The sequence below is a fragment of the Chiroxiphia lanceolata genome, chromosome 2 (assembly GCF_009829145.1).
Source record: "Chiroxiphia lanceolata isolate bChiLan1 chromosome 2, bChiLan1.pri, whole genome shotgun sequence".
In the NCBI taxonomy this organism is placed as follows: Eukaryota; Metazoa; Chordata; class Aves; order Passeriformes; family Pipridae; genus Chiroxiphia; species Chiroxiphia lanceolata.
In genome coordinates this window covers 56,004,929-56,024,790 of record NC_045638.1, presented here as the reverse complement: position 1 = coordinate 56,024,790, position 19,862 = coordinate 56,004,929, and the positions used below count along the sequence as shown (strand labels likewise).

The window sequence follows — 19,862 nt, the reverse complement described above, 5'->3', positions numbered from 1 at the left end:
CCCAGTCTAGTTCAGTTCTTTGTATCTCCACAGATAGCATTTTTCACACAGTACTTAATCTTCTAACTACTGTTCCTTCCTAGTTGGAATTTCCCTGATTCTAAGTTGTACCTGTTGCATCTTGTCCTGCCCCGTAAGCCTCTGCAAAGAGCCTGGCTCTATCCCCTCCCATGAATGAGGTAACTGTAGACTCTTCAGCTTTTTATTATGGGTGAACAAACTCTGTTTTCTCCACCATCTGTTCTCACTGCCCTCTGCTTAACTTGCTGTAGTCTGTCACAGCCTTTCTTGTACTGAACAAGAAGTTGTATGTGGCATTCTGTGTCTGCTCTGACTGATGTGAGAGGTATGAGCAGAGGGTCATAACTGCCTTACCTGCTGGCTCCCGAGCCAGCTCTAGCAGCCTAGTCTTTGCTGCAAGGGTGTGCTGGCTCATGTTCAACTTCTGCAATGCTGTTCCCCAATCTGTGGTGTTGCTTTGGAGTTAATTTCCCCTCAAGGTTAAGTGGTACTGGCAAGGTTAATACAACCCCTGCATCTCTGGCTTGAGAAAAGGAAGAAATACCCAGTTATGCAGTTGTGAGATCCCAGCTGCAGCACTAGAGGGCAACAGGGCAAGCAGGCATGTAAGGTCTCAGTGTCCCTATGAAAGTGCTTGGAGCTGGAAGAGGACACCCTTTTATTACAGCTAGAAGTGGCTGATGACCAAGTTCATTTTGGCTTAGCTCAGGCAATTGGATACCGCTGTCCTAGGATGCCCTTTCTACTAGCTGATGCCCTTTCTAGCAGTTGGCAGGGCAACTAAGGTGACGCCTCTTCCTGCTTAGGGAGTAAGCCAGTTTTCTCAGGTAGCAGCAGCAGAGGCTGTAACAGTAAGTCAGATTTTTCTAGCTGAAGCACATGCAGTTAAGTAAAAACTATTGTGTAAGCAGGAATGAGGAACAAAATAGCTGTTTAAGAGTCATACTATGTTTCTCTTGGGCCATCCAAGCACTACTGCTCAGGAGATGGTAAAAACAGGTCCTGCATTCCCTGTTGCACTGATCTTCACTGGGTTCAGGGTAGTGGGCACTCATTCCTTACATATGTGAATTTATGACCTATGCTGACTCTCGGTATTCTTCTGAAGGAAACCTTATAGCCTATATCATGGTAATGTAAAACTTGGAAGTTGAGGTGAACCTTAATGCTAGAACTGTCTTTGGTACTAATGAAGCAACAGGCCAAGTGCTGAACCATGGGCTTCATTTTCCATAGCAGAAGATATAAAATTAGCAGTTGTTTCACAGCACCTTGCTCTAGCTGCCACCTTCCCTTTGGTTTTAAGGGCTTTATACATTCATTGGTTGGAAAAAGTCTTTTCCTTTAATTCTAGAGAGGTGGCGATGTTGACTCCAATCTCTCTTTGTTTCTCAGCTAGATAACCTTGTTAAATGGTGTTGCATAAACAATCATCAGGTATTCAGTAAATCAAATGAAACTTTATTCCCATGAATTCCTATACCATTATGAAGTTCTTAGCTGAACAACTGATACACGTGTACAGCTTAAGCAGCTGTGAATGGAAAAATTCCTGCTTACATCAACTTCAGAAGGTAAACTCAAAAATGTCACCAGCTTCTTGCTGTAGGTTCAGTTTTAAATATCCTGCTTCTCTTGAAGCTTCAACTTCCATATTAAAAACTGCAACCATGAGCTTTAAAAAATGAAAGCAAAGACAAATCTAAGAAATAGATTGAAGTATTCCACTGATGTGGAGTCAGTCCTCACCTTTTTGTAACTATTAGAAAAATGTACAAATATACTATTTCTCTTAGCTAGACAACTTTGAAAAGGAGAAGTCTAACAACTCTTAAAGTCTCACCCTCCTACCTGAATTATTTAAACATTTGGTATAAATTCCCTTTAAAGTACTGGCACTCCAGAGTATTGCTGCTCCTAGTGTATTAGTCAATCAAGGTAAAGTGGTGCAATAGACACTGAAGACTCTTCAGCCATGCCCTGCTTTAACTGCCTTTTCTGATGGTATATGAAAAGGAGATGACTTGTTCCTTCTGCACTTGAAAGCTGGAGGACCAAGAAGAGTTTGTGGAACTGCAGCAACCATTTTCCATCAGAGGCTGTGACAATGCAAGAAATTAGCCAGCTTAAGTGCACCCTGGCTCCACTGCAAGAGGCAGCATGTACTGAGATGATTTCATCTATGCTTAAAGCTTCTTCCTGTTTCTGGGATCTGAAAGGGAAGCTGTAACATGCAAAATGAGGCTGTTCCAGCTCTAACAAAGGTGGTTGCTGTGAGAAGCTGCTACTCTCTGTGTAGCTGTGATGCTATCAGAGAGTCAAAGGGCTCTGTCTGTGCCCCCCCCGCCACTGTTGGGCTGCACTTACAGCACACAGCATCGCTGTACAACTCCAGGCCCAAGCTTGTGCTGACCTGAGACCTGCTTGGACTTATTCCAGGATGAGACAGTAGCTGCTTCTTACATGCTTGTACAAAGAATGATCTACCTCAGGAACAAAAGTGGCATCTGGAAATAGGTGTCACTGCATTATTTTGGGTAACGCTAACTACACATTTAATCAAGGAACATGACTAAGCAGGCATGCCCTCCAGGCCTGAAGGTGATACAAGCTATCCAGTCATATGAGCTTTTTCCACTCGGCTGAAGAGGCACAGCAAGGGGCAGGACTCAGCCCAAGTAAGAGTGTGCTATACCAGAGACCATAGTGTCAGGTGTCTTTAAGAACAGTTCTAGCTCTCTGCTCCTCTTCAGCTTCCTGTCCTTCCAGCACATGGACTCGTTCATGACAAGGCGGCCCAAACAGGAGCCTGTACAAACTTACAGTTGTGTGCTCAGAGCCAGCAGCTATTTCCAGCACTGTCCCTTATGTTAAGCAGTGCTTAGCATATTCTACCACTTCTTGAAAGGATTTAGAAAACAATAAAATGCTGCATAGATTCCTTATCATTGTTACTGGGTTTCTTTTATCAAAAATGCATGCATATTGTTTGTACAAGGTAGTAGGGGGTGAACACTTCCTACTTTTATAAGTCCATTCAGTAGGACATCTGCCAAGACTTTGGCAAGTCACAGAGCAGCTGGGAGCTGGAGAAGGACAGTGGTCTAGTTGAGGTTTATGTCCAAGTCATCCATAAGCAGCATGATTAGACAAGACTGATGTTATTTTGAGTCACACACCAGCAACAACTGGTAAAGGTCACTATGGCAGCAGAGATGTAAAACCATTGCTTTGCTGTAGGCAAATCATAGCCTACTGTCTCATGTTACATTAAACTCCACAGGTTCGCAAGTCTTTTTAGCACCATTACAGGTCAGGAAATACATTTATGACATGCAATGTACCTAGTGCAGAATCTGCAAGATGGAGATAGTTCTGCTTGTGCAATTCAGGCAGTATGTACACAGCTCTATAAAATCACCTGATTTTGAAAGATTACAAATCCTAGACTGGACTTGAGTTCCTAAAATTAGGTCACTGATTTGGCCCTCCTCAGACCGTCATGTGATCTACATCTTTTTGATCATTTATTTATAATAATCTTTTGTTCTTTATCTGCTGGAAGGTATCAGTAAGAATCTATTTGTTTCATCATAAGTTTCCGGCTGTACTCATAGGCAAGGAACAGTGCCCCGTTGGCCACGAACGCACGGATCATAGTTGGCGTTAGTCCAGAATACAAGGCAAGTACACCTGGAAATAAAATCAGAGCCAGTTAGTCATTTAATACATTGGCTGTCTGCATCAACCACCTTTGAGGGATACTGAAGCAAGCTTCTGCTTAGAGGAGCATGAACACAGACCTGAACTCAGTGGTGTAGCTGCTAACACAGTGTTACTGGATATTGATGTAGGAGTATCTAGCATTGTAACAGGAGTTTAGCCATGTAAATGCTTATGTTAGAAGCTTATTTCAGGTATGACAAGGTCTTGGTCACCTGAGATACACTTCACAGCAGATATACCACAGCTGGCAAGGAGACAGAAAAAACAGCAGGACTATGTTGGAGCTGTGCCCCAGGTAAAATTTAAATTCTGAGGAGTATCTTCCCTAGCACTGGGGCCAGGATTCATATTTGCTGCCATGTACATTCTTAGACCACCTTCCAAAATGCCTGACCCAGGCCTTTTCCGGAGATGAGATGCTGAAGTAGATGTCTCCATGCCAGGCTGGACAGGGCTGTTTGATAAATCAGTGATCAGCCATATATTAACTTCTAGAGGTGAAGAAAAATTCTGCATGGAACTTACCCAGTTCCTTCAATCTTCATGTAACCTAGGTTTGGTCATAGGTAATGGACCTCATTCCTTTATCTACTTTTAATACCTCCTGAGCTTTTGTTAGCTTTAAGTGAATAGTCTCCTAAACTAAGAAGCAGGGCAGATGCAGTAGGTCTCAATTCCTAGATTCCAAGCTTTCCAGACTAGATGAAGCATTAATATTTGTGTTTGCTAGAAACAGTTATTGTCTATCCCTAACACATTGTCACTGGACTAGATTTCTTATGCAATTTCAAGTGTTGAAGAGTATAGATTTCAGTCTGTAGCCCTATAAAATTCAGCTGTTCTGCTTGCATACTTACCTTCAGTTCTCACAACAGTTACAAACGTTCCCATAAAGCCTGCCTGTTTTCCAGCCATTGAAAGAACCTGAATTCTAGATTTGACACAGTCCACAGGATACACAGAAATCCACAGACAGCTGCCTCCAAAACCTCCACTTAGTAGCAAAGGAACAGGACCTAAAGTTAACAAATAACCTTTTATACACACCACAATATTCACCAGCACAAATATAACATTATTTCATCTACAGAAGTCAAAGAGAACAGAGCAACCTGCTTATGACAAAAGAGCAGTTTCTTCTCCCTCCCAAGCCTTTAAGTTAATTTTAAGCCACTGGTAAATTACAAGTTTAACTAGATGCTCAAAGGTTATAAAGAGTGCCTCTTTGATTATTTGCCATGCTAAAAAACCATAACTCAAAATTCTGTCTTGTCTGTATTAACTAAATTTACTGCTTTAACACTTGTAACCACTTTCCAAGGCTAATTGTGAAATGGTTTAGAGTTATGTTATATATTGTTACTAATCACCTATACAGAGATTTCTTTGGTACAGTAGAGTGAGTTATTTTGTGATCAGTCATTTTTTTATGATGCACTCTGATTTTGTATTTCAGATCAGATGTTTATAAACATTTTGTAACAAGCCAGTCCAGAATGCATGCAGCTGAAATCCTGACTCCCAGCAAGACAAAGTATTACTGTTCAGTCTTTCAACAGGGCATAGGCAATCTTTATTCTGGCATTGCCACATTTTTTTTATGTCTAATTTTCAATCTCAGTGTTCTCTTACTATCATTATAATTACATCTAATGGTCAGCATACACTTGAGCATGCTGTTCAAGAGAATACAGATAAATACTTCAAAATCACTCTAAATGGCTGCTGAAATGAAATAGTTCAGAGTTGTGTACGGTCAGATATTTCAGTGGTTATGTACTGTTAGCTCACTGTTTTCATTTTCCATTTATAATACATCCTGCTTCATTAGAAAGCAGACACTTCAATAATTCATTACTATATATACACAAAATGCAGACCTCCATATTTACTATGCCCAGTTTCCTTCATTTTACATGTATTGTACAACTGCTGTGCATCGTTAGTGTATCTTCATGGAAGATAAGCCCTCCCTTATGTCCCCCATAACAACGTGCTAAAACGCACCTGGAAAAAGAGTCACCATACCTAAATCATCTTTTGATCTCCCAGAGGCAAAGAATGTCCGGCTCAGTTCATACCCTCCAAAGAAGAAGAAATAGCCTGGGACTTCCCGCAGCAAAGTGCTTGACAGGCCACGGTAAAATCCAAGGGGGCCATCCTTTTGAATAACACCCTTCACTACTGACCAAACTGTACTGATAAAGAGGTTGATCCAGTTAGTGATGCTTAATAGTCAGATAATGAGAGGTTACAGAACAAAGGCAACTGCAGTGACAATTAAGGGCTAGACCTATTGTGTAAACATCAGAATTAAAGTAAGACTTAGAACAAGATTCTGCTAGGAGCCCTTCACTGGCATCCAGCTTTACTAGTACCCAAAAGGCCTGCAGGCTGTGACCCTTCCAGCCACAACTCTGCTCTCATTACCAAGGAACTACAAATGTGACACTAAGCCAATACAGAATTTGAAGTAATAATACACATAGAATGGTTTCAGAGATACTGGGCAGGGTGTATACTTACTTGTGTCCCTGGATTATCTTTCCTGACAACTGCATTTCATACATGGCCTGTAGCCGGCACTTCACCAGCTCTGTGGGACAGAGGACAAGGGTGGCAAAGGCAGAGGCGAAGGAGCCTGCAGCAGCATTCTGCAGATCACTGCAAGAAAGAAACTGAAGAAGGTATTTGGGCAATGACCTTTAGTGCAGTGGAGCCACCACACCGGCAATCAGCTTCCTGAACCTCTACTCTAAACAACATCAAGAAAAACTGACAATCCTGGTAGAAAGAGTCTCAAGGGAAAAGGGCAGTTACTTGAACTAGAGAGAGGAAAAAACTAGCTCATCCTATCTTCTTTGCAACACAAAGACATCCTTTTGACACCCGAGAAGATATATTGCAACCTCTACCCTTTTTGCTATACTTCAGTGATTGCAGCACAATAAGCACCATCAAATATTCCCCTTTTTGGCTTTTATAAAGATTTCCATAGACTTGTTTTACTGGGCAACTTTTGGGTACTAGTTACTTCCTCAAAGAGAACAGGAGCAACAATCACCTCATACAGATAGATGTCAGTGTTTTCAAATTCACTTTACCAATATTAATACAGGATTTCAGTGAAAGATGCTAGAAAACTGAAAACAAGGCACAATGGATCACTGTAATCTTTCTGTGGATGTATTACCATGAATGCAACAATGTGAATCAGAGATAGCACAGACAAACATAAACTACAACACTGAACAAGACAGCACTGTCATCTGCAATGACTCATAGTATTCCAAAACTAGGGCTTACTTTGGGGTGATTTTACACATACCACAAATTCTGGGGTTGCTAAACTGCCAGGACTCAAAAGGCTGGTATTCGAGGTCATACTGATTTATGATGTATTTTAAACAGGCTCCTTCAGATTCTGATGTGTTAGACAGAAGCTGCACAATAGCATAGAAGTGGAGCTTCTCTCTTCTTTCAGAACCTGGGGAGTCGGCACAGCTGAGACCAAGCTCATTGAAGCACAGAAATTCTTTCCATACAAGGGAGATGTTTGCCCTATGTCCAGCAGTTTGATACATCTATAGTATCAGAGATTAAAGCTACAATTTTTAACCTTGCAGAAGCATCATGAAACTAAAGTTGTGACATGAAGCAAAGCTCATGACATAATCAGATATAGCAGTGACAGCTGTACACTCACGCTATTTGATCTTGAATCAACAAGACATTAAGCAGCCACCCTGGATCTGAAAAGTACCATTATCTGACCAAGGAAAGAAGGATCAGATGCCAAATGCACTTGCTATTGTTACATACTCAAATTACATTTCCATTCTGTATCTGACTCCAAGGACAGTAGTACACCAATGTACGGTTCAAAGTTTCCTGCACTACCTCCATTGCACACAGCATAAACATGCTGTCTCAGTCACATGAGATGATCCTAGGACCTCTGCACATCTGTGGTCTACCTCCCAGGATGATCATAAAAGAAGGTTAAGAAGTGAAACATGCTGGTGGGCCTACTGCCAACATTTTAACTGTCAGAAAACAGTGAAAAATAATGCAAGTAGAGATAATATGATTTGTTTCTTCATCACTTCATATTCCCCTCATAGAAGGCCTCAGTTTTAAGCTATAGCATGTCTTAGTGTGACAGGAGAACACCTCACTTAATGTCACTTTTACATAATTGTCTTGCACTTAGGAAGCTACCCATATCATGTCAGAGATCTCAAATGCAGAATCACGGCCTGCTACTTCCACTGGAGACACATATGACAGAGGCAGAACAAAGCTATTAATACAAAGCTGAATGTGGTTAGCCTTGCATTGCCCTTTGAATGAATGGAGTTCAGACAGTAAGAGAAGTCTTTTGCACCCTGTGGCACAGCACAAGGATGGAGAAGGTGCAGCTAATCTTAGTGCTGCACAGAAGACATACCTTAAGAAATGCATAACAGTAAGGCACACTGAGACTGCTGGGTCACTGACAGCTCTAAAGTGATGCATCTGGAGAACAGCCATCCTAGCTAGAAGATCATAATCATTGTGCCAGTGCATAAATCCACAACCTGTTCACATCTTGAATACTCTGCACAACTCTGGTCTCATAAGCTAAATCCCCAGACACATTAGAATTACAGGAGTTTCAGAGAAAGACAGCATGACAGCTAAAGGAACAGCTTCTGAGTGCTCATTGATTAAGAGGGCTGCAATTCTCCCATATAAGAAAAGATTCAGGTGGGGAAGAGGGGCATGGAGCAATGGATCTACAAAATCCCAGTGGCTAAGGATCAACAGTTACGGAGTTAATGACTATCGTCTGCAGGGCTCCCTGCCAAAGTGTACTTCAGAGGTAAGGTAATTAGAAGAATTCAAGAGGAGACTGAACAAGTCTTCAAAAGATCCAATGTCAGTGACTGGATCAAACCAGAATCAAGAAATCCTCTGAACTAAGAACAAACTTGGCAGAGGACTCAGTAAGTATTAAACACTTCTTTCTTATTCTTTAGGCAATCACTTTTTGCCAGTGTAGTAGACAATACACTGTTCAAAATGAGACCTTTCATCTAACCACCATTACATTCAAGCTTTTGAAACTTAAATAAATAATTTTTAAAAACAAGGCAATATTAGAAAACTGTCCTTTCCCTTTACTATGCCTCCCTGTAAGAAGAAACACTAGCTTCCCTTCAAAATCACAACAACCTAGACATCAAGGGAATACTAACTTTCAGGTGTTGCAATGCTCAGTTCCATTGATAAAAATGTTCCAGGTCTTGAATACTCCAGATAAGTTGTGATTATCTAAACCAGACAGCTACAGTGACTGGTTAGTAGGTGGCTCTATTATATTTAGAAACCATATCATCACATAAAGGTCTATATTCCACTTTATACTGGCAGAGAAAGGCGTGGAACATCACTTGCACCCTGACAACACAGTACTGGCAAGTAGCAATGGCATGATTTTTTATTTATTTATTTTAAAACACAAGCCAGATTTTTATTACTAACCTGAGCTTTGTTTTCCTGTCAACTCCAACAATTCTTCTCACAATCTGTTGGCAAAATCCATAGCACATGAACAGAACAGAGTTCTCTGCGATGTTGGCTAGAAGGGCTGGTGTGGTTCCCTTGTAGAAGCCTCGAAACCCCACTTGCTTATAGGTTTTCACAAAACAGTCAACAAGTCCTTTGTACATGTTGGGGAACGTCTGCATCTTCACCTTTGCGGTGTCAAAGGGCTGGCCAGTCACCACGCATGCCGTCCCACCTAAGCAAGCAGTGGAAGTTAAGAGGGTGGCTGAAGGTTATCGCGACTTTGACATCTATACTCAAGCACCAGTATTAGCAAAATCACACAAAAAGCAAAGATAAATTTAATTCTCCGTAGGAAAAGAAAAGTGCACTGATTTTAGCACAATAGCGTCAATTGTCAGTGGTGAATTTAGTTACCCTAAGAAATAAAAATCAGGCGAAGGGGCAGTAATAGCACGATTATCATTAAACATTTCTTTACCTCATGAAAAGCAAGCATCTAAATGAATCAGCTCACGTGTATAAACTTGTGCTGAATTAGAAGTATTGTTCTGCAATCAAGTCACTTGTGTCAATGAGTTGAGTAGCATTTTCCTTTGCTTATTTATGATGTGATTCAGAAACCATCTGATTTTACATTCCAATAATAAAAAACAAAACACCCCTGAAAGATTAGCAATCAAGGTTTTCCTCCAGGGCAAAAGGGACACTGCTGAGAGTGCTAAACTGATCATATATAATAAGTTGATAACCAAAGACTCAAACCCTTTACTTCAAAACTCCAGATGGCTCTTAAGTACATTTATTTCCACATACTGGAAGAAAGTGTTGAGTATAAGCTGAAAAAGGACAAAAGGGCAAAGTTTCTCAACATGATATCTTTTCCAAACTGAACTGCAAGGTCAATACCCTCAAGACTTGTGAGATATTTCCATTAACGTCATCAGTAACCATTTCGCTCCCAGTGCAGTGTCCCTCCACAAGATCTAACTCAATTCTGTAGCCTGTAGAAAGAGCTAATGCTACACTTTTTCAGTAAGAAACAGTGTACAGTGATAGCAATCTATTAGAAGCAGACACCTGCCAGGAAGCACATGATACGTGTGCCTTACATAGGCTTTATGGTTTTGCTTTTTTTAGAAAGAGAGAACTGTCCTAAAACAGAAGTTCATCTTTAACCAAAGCACGGTTGACATGCATATACCTTAAATTATCTGTAAATGGAGATAACAAAGTAACTGAAATAGAAACAAATGTGTGAATCCAATTAAGATTAGTTCTGTGTCTTTTATGTGGGGAGAAGAGTAAGTAAGTGTTTGTTTAAGGAATGTTATTTACAATCTGTTTTACTCTTTGCAAACACATTTGCGTTACATTCTTGCTCCTCTGCAAGGAGGTACTTCAGGCTTTTTGGAGAAATTCAAGTCTAGCTACCATAAAACCTCATTCTCAACCAGATGGTTAAAAGCTTCAGAGCAAATCACGCATGGAAACACGAAGAGTTTCCTGTTACGGAAGGATAACCAAGGAGAAAAGTAGCTGGTTCAGACCAGTAACATCCATGTAAGCTTCAAATGAAAAGCAGAGCTGGAAAGGCTCAGCCAATGGTATTTGTGGAGAAGGTAGATATTAATCTACAGGACAAATGCTAGGTTTCTGTAATAAAATAATGGCTACTACCCAGGAAAACCAGGAATGGTCTTGGAAATGTAAAGCTGAAAAATTAGGAGTTGACAGAGAATGGTTGTTCCAAAAAGACTGTCATTGGAGGTGGTACAAAAAGCCTAGTAAACTACAGCAAAGAACTTTGTAAGCCTCAAGATAAAGACCAAGGGTCCTAGTTATTATCTAAATTACTAATGAAAAAAATAATTCTTCCAGCCAGCAGTAGTCATAAAAAACCCAACTACAAAACAAAAACAAACAAGAAAACAAAAAAAGCCAAATCTGTTTGAACATTTAGACAAGTGTGGTTCTATAACAACATGGCAATAATGAGAAAAGAGTCCTACTGAATCAAAGAAGTAATGAGACATTTCTTAGATCCTAGGCAAAGGACTATGACCCACAGACAGCTAAATGACTTATTTTTTCTTGTTCAGAATTTACTTGCCCCAGTGTGTTGTTACTTAACAGGTAGTCAAGACTAGTATCTGGAGAGGAAGGTAAAACCAGGTTATGAATTTGCTGGAGGAACAAGCTGTTTGCTTACTTAGATACATTTTCTAAAGGGTGTAGAGACTGCCACACTGGACTCGTGCTATCTGTCACCCCTTGCTTTCTCATTGCACTGTTAACCTCCACTCTGACAAATGACCCCAAATAACTACCAGTGAACACAACACCATTAATACTGACATATTCACAGCATTAACACAGTCATAAAAGGACTGACTGTAATAGTCATTGTATGGGAAAGAAAAAAATCCATAAAATTGTCCAAGTTGTTTCAACAGTAAATTATACAAATCTTCCACCTTTTCTGTATAAACACTGTTGGCTAAGAAATGTCAAAAAAGACCCCTTTTCCCTGGCAGAATTAAAAGCCACATCTCTCAGACACAGACATTACCAACATGGCAATATCAGTGAGACAATACAACCATTTCCACATAACTAGTCCAGTAAAACTTTATGGCACAGACTAGACTGAAAGGGAAGTCAATTAAGTGAATTCATCATCAGTTCTACTACTGAGCTCCACAGCATTTAGAGGATGTTGTCTGAGCCAGTAACCCGTCAGCTAGTTTCTTGTCCCTTTCAATTAGAGAGGGTTCCTGTGACAAAAGCAGCACCTCAATCACTCATGCACTGACTTCGTTCCAAAACTCTGCTTGTGACTGATTCTTGAACTCATGTAAACAGGAGAATTTGAACCTCTTCACAGAATATGATTAGTCTGAAATAAGGGGTTATGCCTTCACTGCGTGGCAGGGCTTTCACTGGGGAAGAGCAACAGTGATACAGTTACCACACTGGCTAAAGTCACTTCTTCACCTCTGTATCCCTAAAGTGCAGAAGGTGAGGCTTTTTATAGCAAAAGGACACTGCTTTTACATTTGTTAAAGGCATTAAAACTGTCTCTCAGAAGTTTTGTGCAATTAAGCTCTCTCCAGCATTACCTGCAGCTCCTGCTGTGAGGTCAATAGCAGCCTGAATAGCAGAGTTAATCCTCATGCTTCACACTTGTTTACCGGTTACTTCAGAGCAGTCTCCTGTTTCCTGGTAGGTATGGAGATAGTTGTCTCCTGAGGGAAGAGAAAGATACACAATTTACAATAACTTGACAGGCAAAAGCATCACAGGAATGCTTTCACATCCACTCTTCCATTTAGAGCCAAAAATTCTTGTGCCCAGGAGTGAGACTTAGCATATTTGTATTTTGACCAATTTTGCTGCATTAAGCATGTCTCCTGGAGTATTACACCTAGCTTCATCTTTCTTGGGCTTTCCAGCTTCTAATTTCCCTGGATATCTCAAATGAAAGCAAAGAGTACATCCAGGGAACAGTGCTGAGCATTACCTTCATATTGATTATAGAAGCATAGTCTCACATCAGGTGCCTAAGGCTAGCTGGCAGGAATATTTCACCCCTGTCTCAGCTCCTCACCTATAAAACAAAACAGAGAATCTCCTCTCCTCATGGTGAAGAGCAGGTAAGAAAACTATCCATGATGATACAAGTACATTAAGTGGTTCTCAAAAGATGAGTAGAATGGAAATGAACAAGAACATCTTGAATTGTGTCTGGCTCATGTTCCCAGTGCAAGTTCCACACACTAGCATATTATAAATAAGAATTGAAACTCACCTCTCAGTAAGGCAGCTGGAAAGCAGAAATACAAAGGTGACACTTTGAAATAAAGCATTCAAATGAATTCAGTTTTCAAATTTGCAGCAAGGTACACTGGGCAAGCAGTTAAGCTTATATATCTGGGACAACTGTTCCAGAGAGTTCCAACTGTTTCAGAACCATGCTGCTGAGTGAGACACTTGGCTGGTAGTGCTGTCAAAAAGCTGCAGGAGTCTTAAAATTTACCACACAAATACACACGTGAATCAGCACCTCATTGACTTTTAAGCCTGGCTTCAAGCACAGTATATCAGTAAACAGAACAACTGTCACTCTTTTACCTCTTGTAGTACTTCTTTTGAAGCCTGTTACCTCTCAAAATATATTTTGGGGTAATACGAATGGGAAACAATTTCCAGTAGGCTACATTGAAAGGATAATAAAAAAATTATACTGTATAAAACACAGGCTTTGTACAAGAAGCACAGATACTTGAATACAAGCAAGGCTTTAAGAAAACCTGTCTCTAAACAGATTTATTATTCCTGAACCTTAAAAAATACTCCAGTAGGCCAAATACTGTCACTTGGTGACTTTATCCATCCAATCTGTTTCAGATGTGCTGCACAAATCTAAACATAATGGATTTAAAACAAAATAAATAATTACTCTTGTAATAAATGGCACTAACACATTCAGTTTCCAAACTGCGGCTTCAGACTTGAACTGTTTTGCTACTGACACCATAGCATGCTAGGTGTTATTTCACAATGGAGACTCCAAGGCCAAATTGCACTTTGTTATCCTATATACCTCATTAGTGTTCACACAGCACTCCCCAGTTTTGCACCTAATTTAGAGGAAAAGAACAACAGATCAGTGAGACAGACTTTGAATGAAGGGAATTACTAGAGAGCAACAACTGCTTGTGTTCAGTAAAATATACACTGCTTTCATCGTGCTGAGTGCTTATCGACTTGTGCCAGTTCCCAAAGGGAGCACATGCCAAATCACCCACAGAAAACTCGGCAGCAGAAGGAAAAAAAAATGCCTATAAAAACATGGATTTTAAGAGCAAAGGAAGTCTAGTTGCCTGATCCATATCATCACAGTGTCACTTTCAGAAAATTTAAGTCTTAGTCAAAACTAAACCAGTATTATATGTGTACATACCTATTTTTTTCTTATTTGTAATAACACTAATAGATTAAAAGCTGCCTGTAGATAAAGCAAGGCAACAACTGCTCTGTTATTTCCAAATCGAACCCAAGCCTCAAACCTGAAAACAGAAGCATTAGTTAATGTAACAGGTCCTGCTGGGTCCTCCGCCCGCAGCCCTAGATGTTTCTCTCTGCTGATGCCTGCTCTGCTGAGTAGCTAAACCCAGAAGGCAGTCCTGCTTCTTGCGATAGCCCGCACGGGCAGGCCGTGACTCCTCTCCCCAAGGTCTCAGCAGGCCGGCACCCCGCGCAGCAGCAGCGGGGCGATACCGGGGCTCACCGCGCCGGGCTGTCACACGTGCTCGCGGCCGCTGCGGGCGGGCCGGGCAGGGGCCACACCGCAGCTCAGGCTCCTCCGGGGAGGAAGGCTCGGGACTCCCGTTCCGCCAACACCCGCCCATCTGGAGCAGGACGCCCTGGCCTGCGTTCGGCGGAGGCCCGGGGGGGGGAGAGCCCGCCCGACCCCGGCCCAGCGCCTCTCCCGGGCGGCCGCACGCGCCGCCGCTTCCCGAGGGGCCCCACCCCGCGCCCGCCGCGCATCCCAGGCCTGCCCGCCCTGCTCCCGAGCCGGAGGGACCCTCAGCCCGGCCGACCCGCTGCCCCCGCCCGGCACCGCCACTCACCAGAGCCGCCGTCCCCCCACTGGAACGCTCCCGCCGCCGCTGCTCCCCCCCTATATACATATATGGAGGCGGCGATGGAGGCGGCGCGGCCCCGCCGCGGCCCGGGAAAGGCGCGGGCCAGGGTAGTGGCGGGGCTGGGCTGGGCTGGGCTGTGTTTAAGCTGGGGCTGGGCGGTGTTTAAGCTCACTGAGCAGGATGCAGCCGAATTTATGAATTACGACCATAGTATTTTTTTCTTTTTTTTTTTTGGTTGGGTGGTTGGGTTTTCTTTAAAATTTTGTTATAAAGAAGGATTTATTTAGGAATTGCGTACTCTGGAATAACAGCAGTTTGTGTTATGACTCCCGAGACACTCTCCTAAGCTGTCACTTTCATGATCCTGTCACATATACAGTGGCCTAAACCACTGTGGTGAGTGCTAATATCACTTTCCTCATCTGAAACTACAGAGCACGGTTTTTTTTCCCCTTTTGATTTGCAGTTAACTGAAGTGCTTGCAATAAGGCTTGTCAGAAACAATGCCCAGTTGAAAGCAGTACATCATGTATATCAGTGGTCAGTCATACTTGAGAAACACTGTATGCCTGTAATCCCATTTGAGCTGCACACGTTTGTGTGGATTGGATACCCAGACCTACATATTTGAGCCTACATTTTTTTTCCCACCAAATAAATCTGATGGCTCCTACTTTCAAAGCTGAAACCAAGGCAAAAGCATTATAAATACCATAAAGTTAAGTGTTTATTTTTCCCCATCACTTTTAATTAATTGTAGGGTTCAAATTTGATTTTTCTATATGGTTATTTTCTTGAAATATTTATTTTAAATGGTTTATCATAGAACCATAGGGGTGGAAGGGACTTTAAGGATTATCTAGTTCTAACTCCCCTGCTGTGGGCAGGGATACCTTTCACTAGACCAAGTTGATCAGAGCTCCAACCAACTTGGCTTTGAACACTCTTAGGGATGGGATATCCACAGCTCCTTTTGGCAATTTGTTCCAGTGCCTCATCACTCTCAGAGTAAAGAATTTCTTCCTAAACCTAATCTAAACTTTCTGTCTTTCAGTTTGAAGCCATTCCCCCTTGTCCTGTCACTACATGCTTTTTTAAATAGTTGCTTTCCGTCTCTCTGATAGGCTCCCTTCAGGCACTGGAAAGTCACAATTGGGTCACCCTGAAGCCTCCTCTTTTCCATTCTGAACTATCCCAATTCTCTCAGTCTCTCCTCTTAGGAGAGGTGCTTCTGCCCTCTAACCAACTTGGTGGCCCTCCTCAGGACTTGCTCCCAACAGGTTGATGTCCTTCCTGTGCTTGTGACCCCAGAGCTGGATTCAGTATTCAAGGTGTGGCAATTGTGAAGGACCAACAAGCTAGGTTATAAATGGCTTTAGAAATTGAATTATAAATTATTTTATTTCTTTAATGTCAAAAAAATAAAATTGCTGGGTCTGTGGTAACCAGTTAGTGATTGTGATTTAGTTGCACAGCTCAAATAACCTGCAATATTAAAGAGATTACTGTTTAGTTGCAAAGAATTTTGACCTGTGTGGTGATTTCTTTTTTAGCAGGATGGCAGCATTGTTGGAAGATCCAGTTGGTGAAAACCATCTAACTCCCAATGCAGTGAAACTTGTGATTAATATGTCATTAAACCACGTGCTGCCTGCCATTGCCATTTGCCAGCTAAAACATCAGGCCTTTGTGTATTTCAGGATGCTTCTTCATAGCCACGTTCCTCGGGCAGACCACCAGGACCCATCTGCTCTTGTTTGGACTCTGTACAAGAGATGGAGATGGTGACAGCACTTGAAATAATTGCCTGGGAGATTTTATAGCCATGGAATGCAGCACTACAATGAGCATATTGCCACCACGTGGCTATTTCTGCTGCCTGCACCCGTGGCTACTCAGCCAAACCATACTTTTGTCCCTGCACTGGGCTGGCATGGAGGACTTTTTGGTTTTAAAGAGGGATTTATTTAGGAATTGTGTACCCTGAAATAATAGCAGTTTGTGTGTACAGGGGAACCATAACAGAGCTGCCATAATTACCAAGACACTCTCCTAAGATGAGATGTCAATCTGTTTATTTGAGGGGGAGTTTAACTTCATGCTTTACCTCAAAGGATTTAAGCATGACAGAAAGGGGACGTGTGCAGAGAGCTTGGCTTGCAAGTCCTTTGCAGGAATGTAAAAGTGCTTTCTGGGACTAAAGGGATCTGGCTTGAGGTATGTGTGATTGACTTTGGGATGTGATGGTCCACTGTGCAATGGAGGGGCACAACTTCTCTTCGGGAGAGTATTTTGGCAGTGGACAGATGCATAACATCTGGGAGATGAAAAGCTGTAAGGAGATGCTGTGGAAACTTGTCTGATGCAGTAGAGGAAAGGTTTCCTTGCAGCATATGTTTCTTTCCATCCTGTGGGATACCACCAGTCCAAGTCTATCTTCTGGGTCCTTCACCATCTCTAGCTGATGACAGATAAACCATTTGCTCCCTGTACGCCAGTTTGCCTTTCCTAATCCATACAGAAATCCCCATTGCCCAAGAAGATGAATGTCAGTTCTTGGCAATTATTGTTCTGGAATTGCAGCCAGAGCTGCAGAAACAAGACCATCAAAACTCACCCAGCTCCTTGCAGTGCATGTTGTTCAGACTGTTTGGAGAGGTGGGTCATGCAGGACAGTACCACATGGAGGTTGTACATGGGGGAAAAGTAAGATGCATTCTGCAGGTACACAGGTGAGAATGATTTGTGTACTGATGTACCACAGTCAACTGCAAGTGAGAAGACAGTGTTGGCCTTTTCCAGGGTAGGTTCTGCTAATGAAGTGAAGGTTTAGGGGCCACTTTTGAACCATGTTTCAGAAGGATGTTTGGCCCTAACCTAATGCAAAACAGATTCCCCGAGTCGGAGGTGAGCAGCCTCAGCACTAGACATTTCAGTCTGCTGGTATGTTTTTATTGCATCAAATTCATTACTAGCATAGACAGTCCCATTCCCTTCAGGATTCCAGAACTTCTTGAACTGTGTCATCTTCCTAGTAAGTGTGGAGATTGAAGACCTGACTGGTCTGGAAGCAGAGAGTCCAGATAATGAGGGATAATGCAAGTTTGAGGCGAAAATAAAAAGCTCGTGTTCTTGCTATAGGTCTTTGGCAGAATTTTTTTTTGCAATGTAAGAATTGTACTTCCAGATTCTGTTTTCAAAAAATATTTTTTTCTGTTTTGCTTAATATTCTTCATAACTACCACTTGCCATGGAGTTATGCTGTACCCTGCGCATTTTCTTCCTGTTTATTAGTCAACTGCAAATACTTACCCTTTGAATCTCATGCCAAAACAGCAATCCATAAAACCGACATGCAGAGCTGAAAATGGTATGTTTTCTTGGACAACTTTTTAACACTTCTGTCCATTTTTTAAAAAAATAACTCATGGTTGAGATGTGCAATGGACTTATAGAAAGTTAGTTACTGAATATGAAACAAGCTGGGAATTGTCTTGGTACATTGCCTCAGCTGGGGCAATGTGATACTACCAGGCAGCAGCTCACAGCAAAGGAGAGTTGTGACGCAAAGTGTGAATTTAGGGCTTTTGTATATCACACTCCTTGGACACCTGACCTTCCTTGGAAAATGGCAGGATGCTGAAACATCACTGTGAACCAGCCATGCACCAAAAGTGCTGTATGGGCTGAAACCTATGTTTTATACTTAATATTTTCAGTACCACAAACTTTAGAGAGAGGTGAGAGACACTTGAATTAGCTGCCTGTAAAGGAATTTACTTTTACGTTTCTTAAAGCAATTTATGCTCTGAAATACTAGATCATCTGTCATTCAGAGAGGTAACTTTGGTCTTCAGATACTCTGCCAGCACAGTTCTGGATACTGCTACTTATTTTTTTTGTCCTCACCTGTACTGCTGACAAGACTCTAAAAAAAACCCCTAAAAAACAACTCTTATGGGAATGTAAATCTATTAAATCTAGTAAATCCATTTCTTAAATATAAAAAAAATATGTACTTCACTCTTAGAAAACCAACATAGGTGAACCACTGGGGCAGGATTGGTATCTTAATTTGGAGCCAATTTAGTGATTATTTAGTGATGGAAATAACAGGAACAACCCAATGAGACACATGAACTTAGTAAACACAGATCTTTTCTTTCCCTCCACAAAATTGTTAAAGGTAAGTGCTTTGGCCCCAGCAGAAACCCTTGCGCTTGTCTGCTCTTGCTCAGCCGTGAGAGCTTTCCCCAAGACTTTGGGGATCTCCTACCATTAAATGCTTCAGAAGGGTCACCCCAAGTCTTGGTTTCACAGAATCACAGAATTAGTCAGGTTGGAAGGGACCACGGTGGGTCGTCTGGTCCAACCTTCCAGCTCAAGCAGGGTCATCCTACAGCACATTGCACAGGATTGCATCCAGATGGTTCTTGGAGACTCCACAACCTCTCTGGGCAATCTGCTCCAGTGTGCGGTCACACACACAGGAAAGAAGTTTTTCCTCATGTTCAGGTGGAACTTCCTCTGCATCAGTTTCCGCCTGTTGCCTCTAGTCCTACTGCTTGGCACCATTGAGAAGAGCCTGGCTCCATCCTCTTGGCACCCACCCTTTAGATACTGATAGACATTGTTGAGGTCCACTCTCAGTCACCTCTTCTCAAGGCTGAACAGGTCCAGCTCCCTCTGTCTTTCCTCGTGAAAGAGATGCTCCGGACTGTAACATCTTTGTTTCTGCTGGACCTGCTCCAGGAGCTCCACGTCTCTCTTGTACTGAGGAGCCCAGAACTGGACACAGCACTCCAGATGTTGCCTCACCAGGGCTGAGTAGAGGGGCAGGATCACCTCCCTCGACCTGCTGGCAATGGTCTTCAAACGCGCCTACAAATCCCGGCACAAAGACCTCTGAGAGAC

The 19,862-nt window shown here is 42.1% G+C and overlaps 1 protein-coding gene across 6 annotated transcripts; it reads right to left on the bottom strand.

The window, feature by feature from the left end:
• Nucleotides 1–1,465: 1,465 nt before the first annotated feature.
• On the bottom strand, nt 1,466–15,046 carry SLC25A15 (solute carrier family 25 member 15). Of its 6 annotated transcripts, none has more exons than XM_032680275.1 (8): nt 14,934–15,046; nt 14,264–14,369; nt 12,420–12,545; nt 9,274–9,532; nt 6,274–6,411; nt 5,755–5,945; nt 4,605–4,763; nt 1,466–3,714 (listed from the first exon to the last, which is right to left on the bottom strand). In XM_032680275.1, the coding sequence occupies exons 3-8, from the start codon at nt 12,472–12,474 to the stop codon at nt 3,590–3,592; spliced, it is 927 nt and encodes a 308-aa protein (XP_032536166.1). In that variant the 5' UTR covers nt 12,475–12,545; nt 14,264–14,369; nt 14,934–15,046; the 3' UTR covers nt 1,466–3,589. The 6 variants fall into 6 exon arrangements, with proteins under 6 accessions (XP_032536166.1, XP_032536171.1, XP_032536170.1 ...); XM_032680280.1 differs by having other exon boundaries at nt 5,776–5,945; XM_032680279.1 differs by lacking the exon at nt 14,264–14,369 and having other exon boundaries at nt 14,934–15,021.
• Nucleotides 15,047–19,862: the final 4,816 nt, after the last annotated feature.

What these genes read in the sequence shown, in the direction of transcription:
- SLC25A15 (XM_032680275.1), bottom strand. Translation starts at nt 12,474, where the DNA reads ATGAGGATTAACTCTGCTATTCAGGCTGCTATTGACCTCACAGCAGGA. An exon ending in AAGATAATCCAGGGACACAA is followed by an intron (nt 5,946 to 6,273) that starts GTAAGTATACAC and finishes CCTCTTTATCAG; the next exon opens with TACAGTTTGGTCAGTAGTGA. An exon ending in AACTGTTGTGAGAACTGAAG is followed by an intron (nt 3,715 to 4,604) that starts GTAAGTATGCAA and finishes TTTTATTTCCAG; the next exon opens with GTGTACTTGCCTTGTATTCT.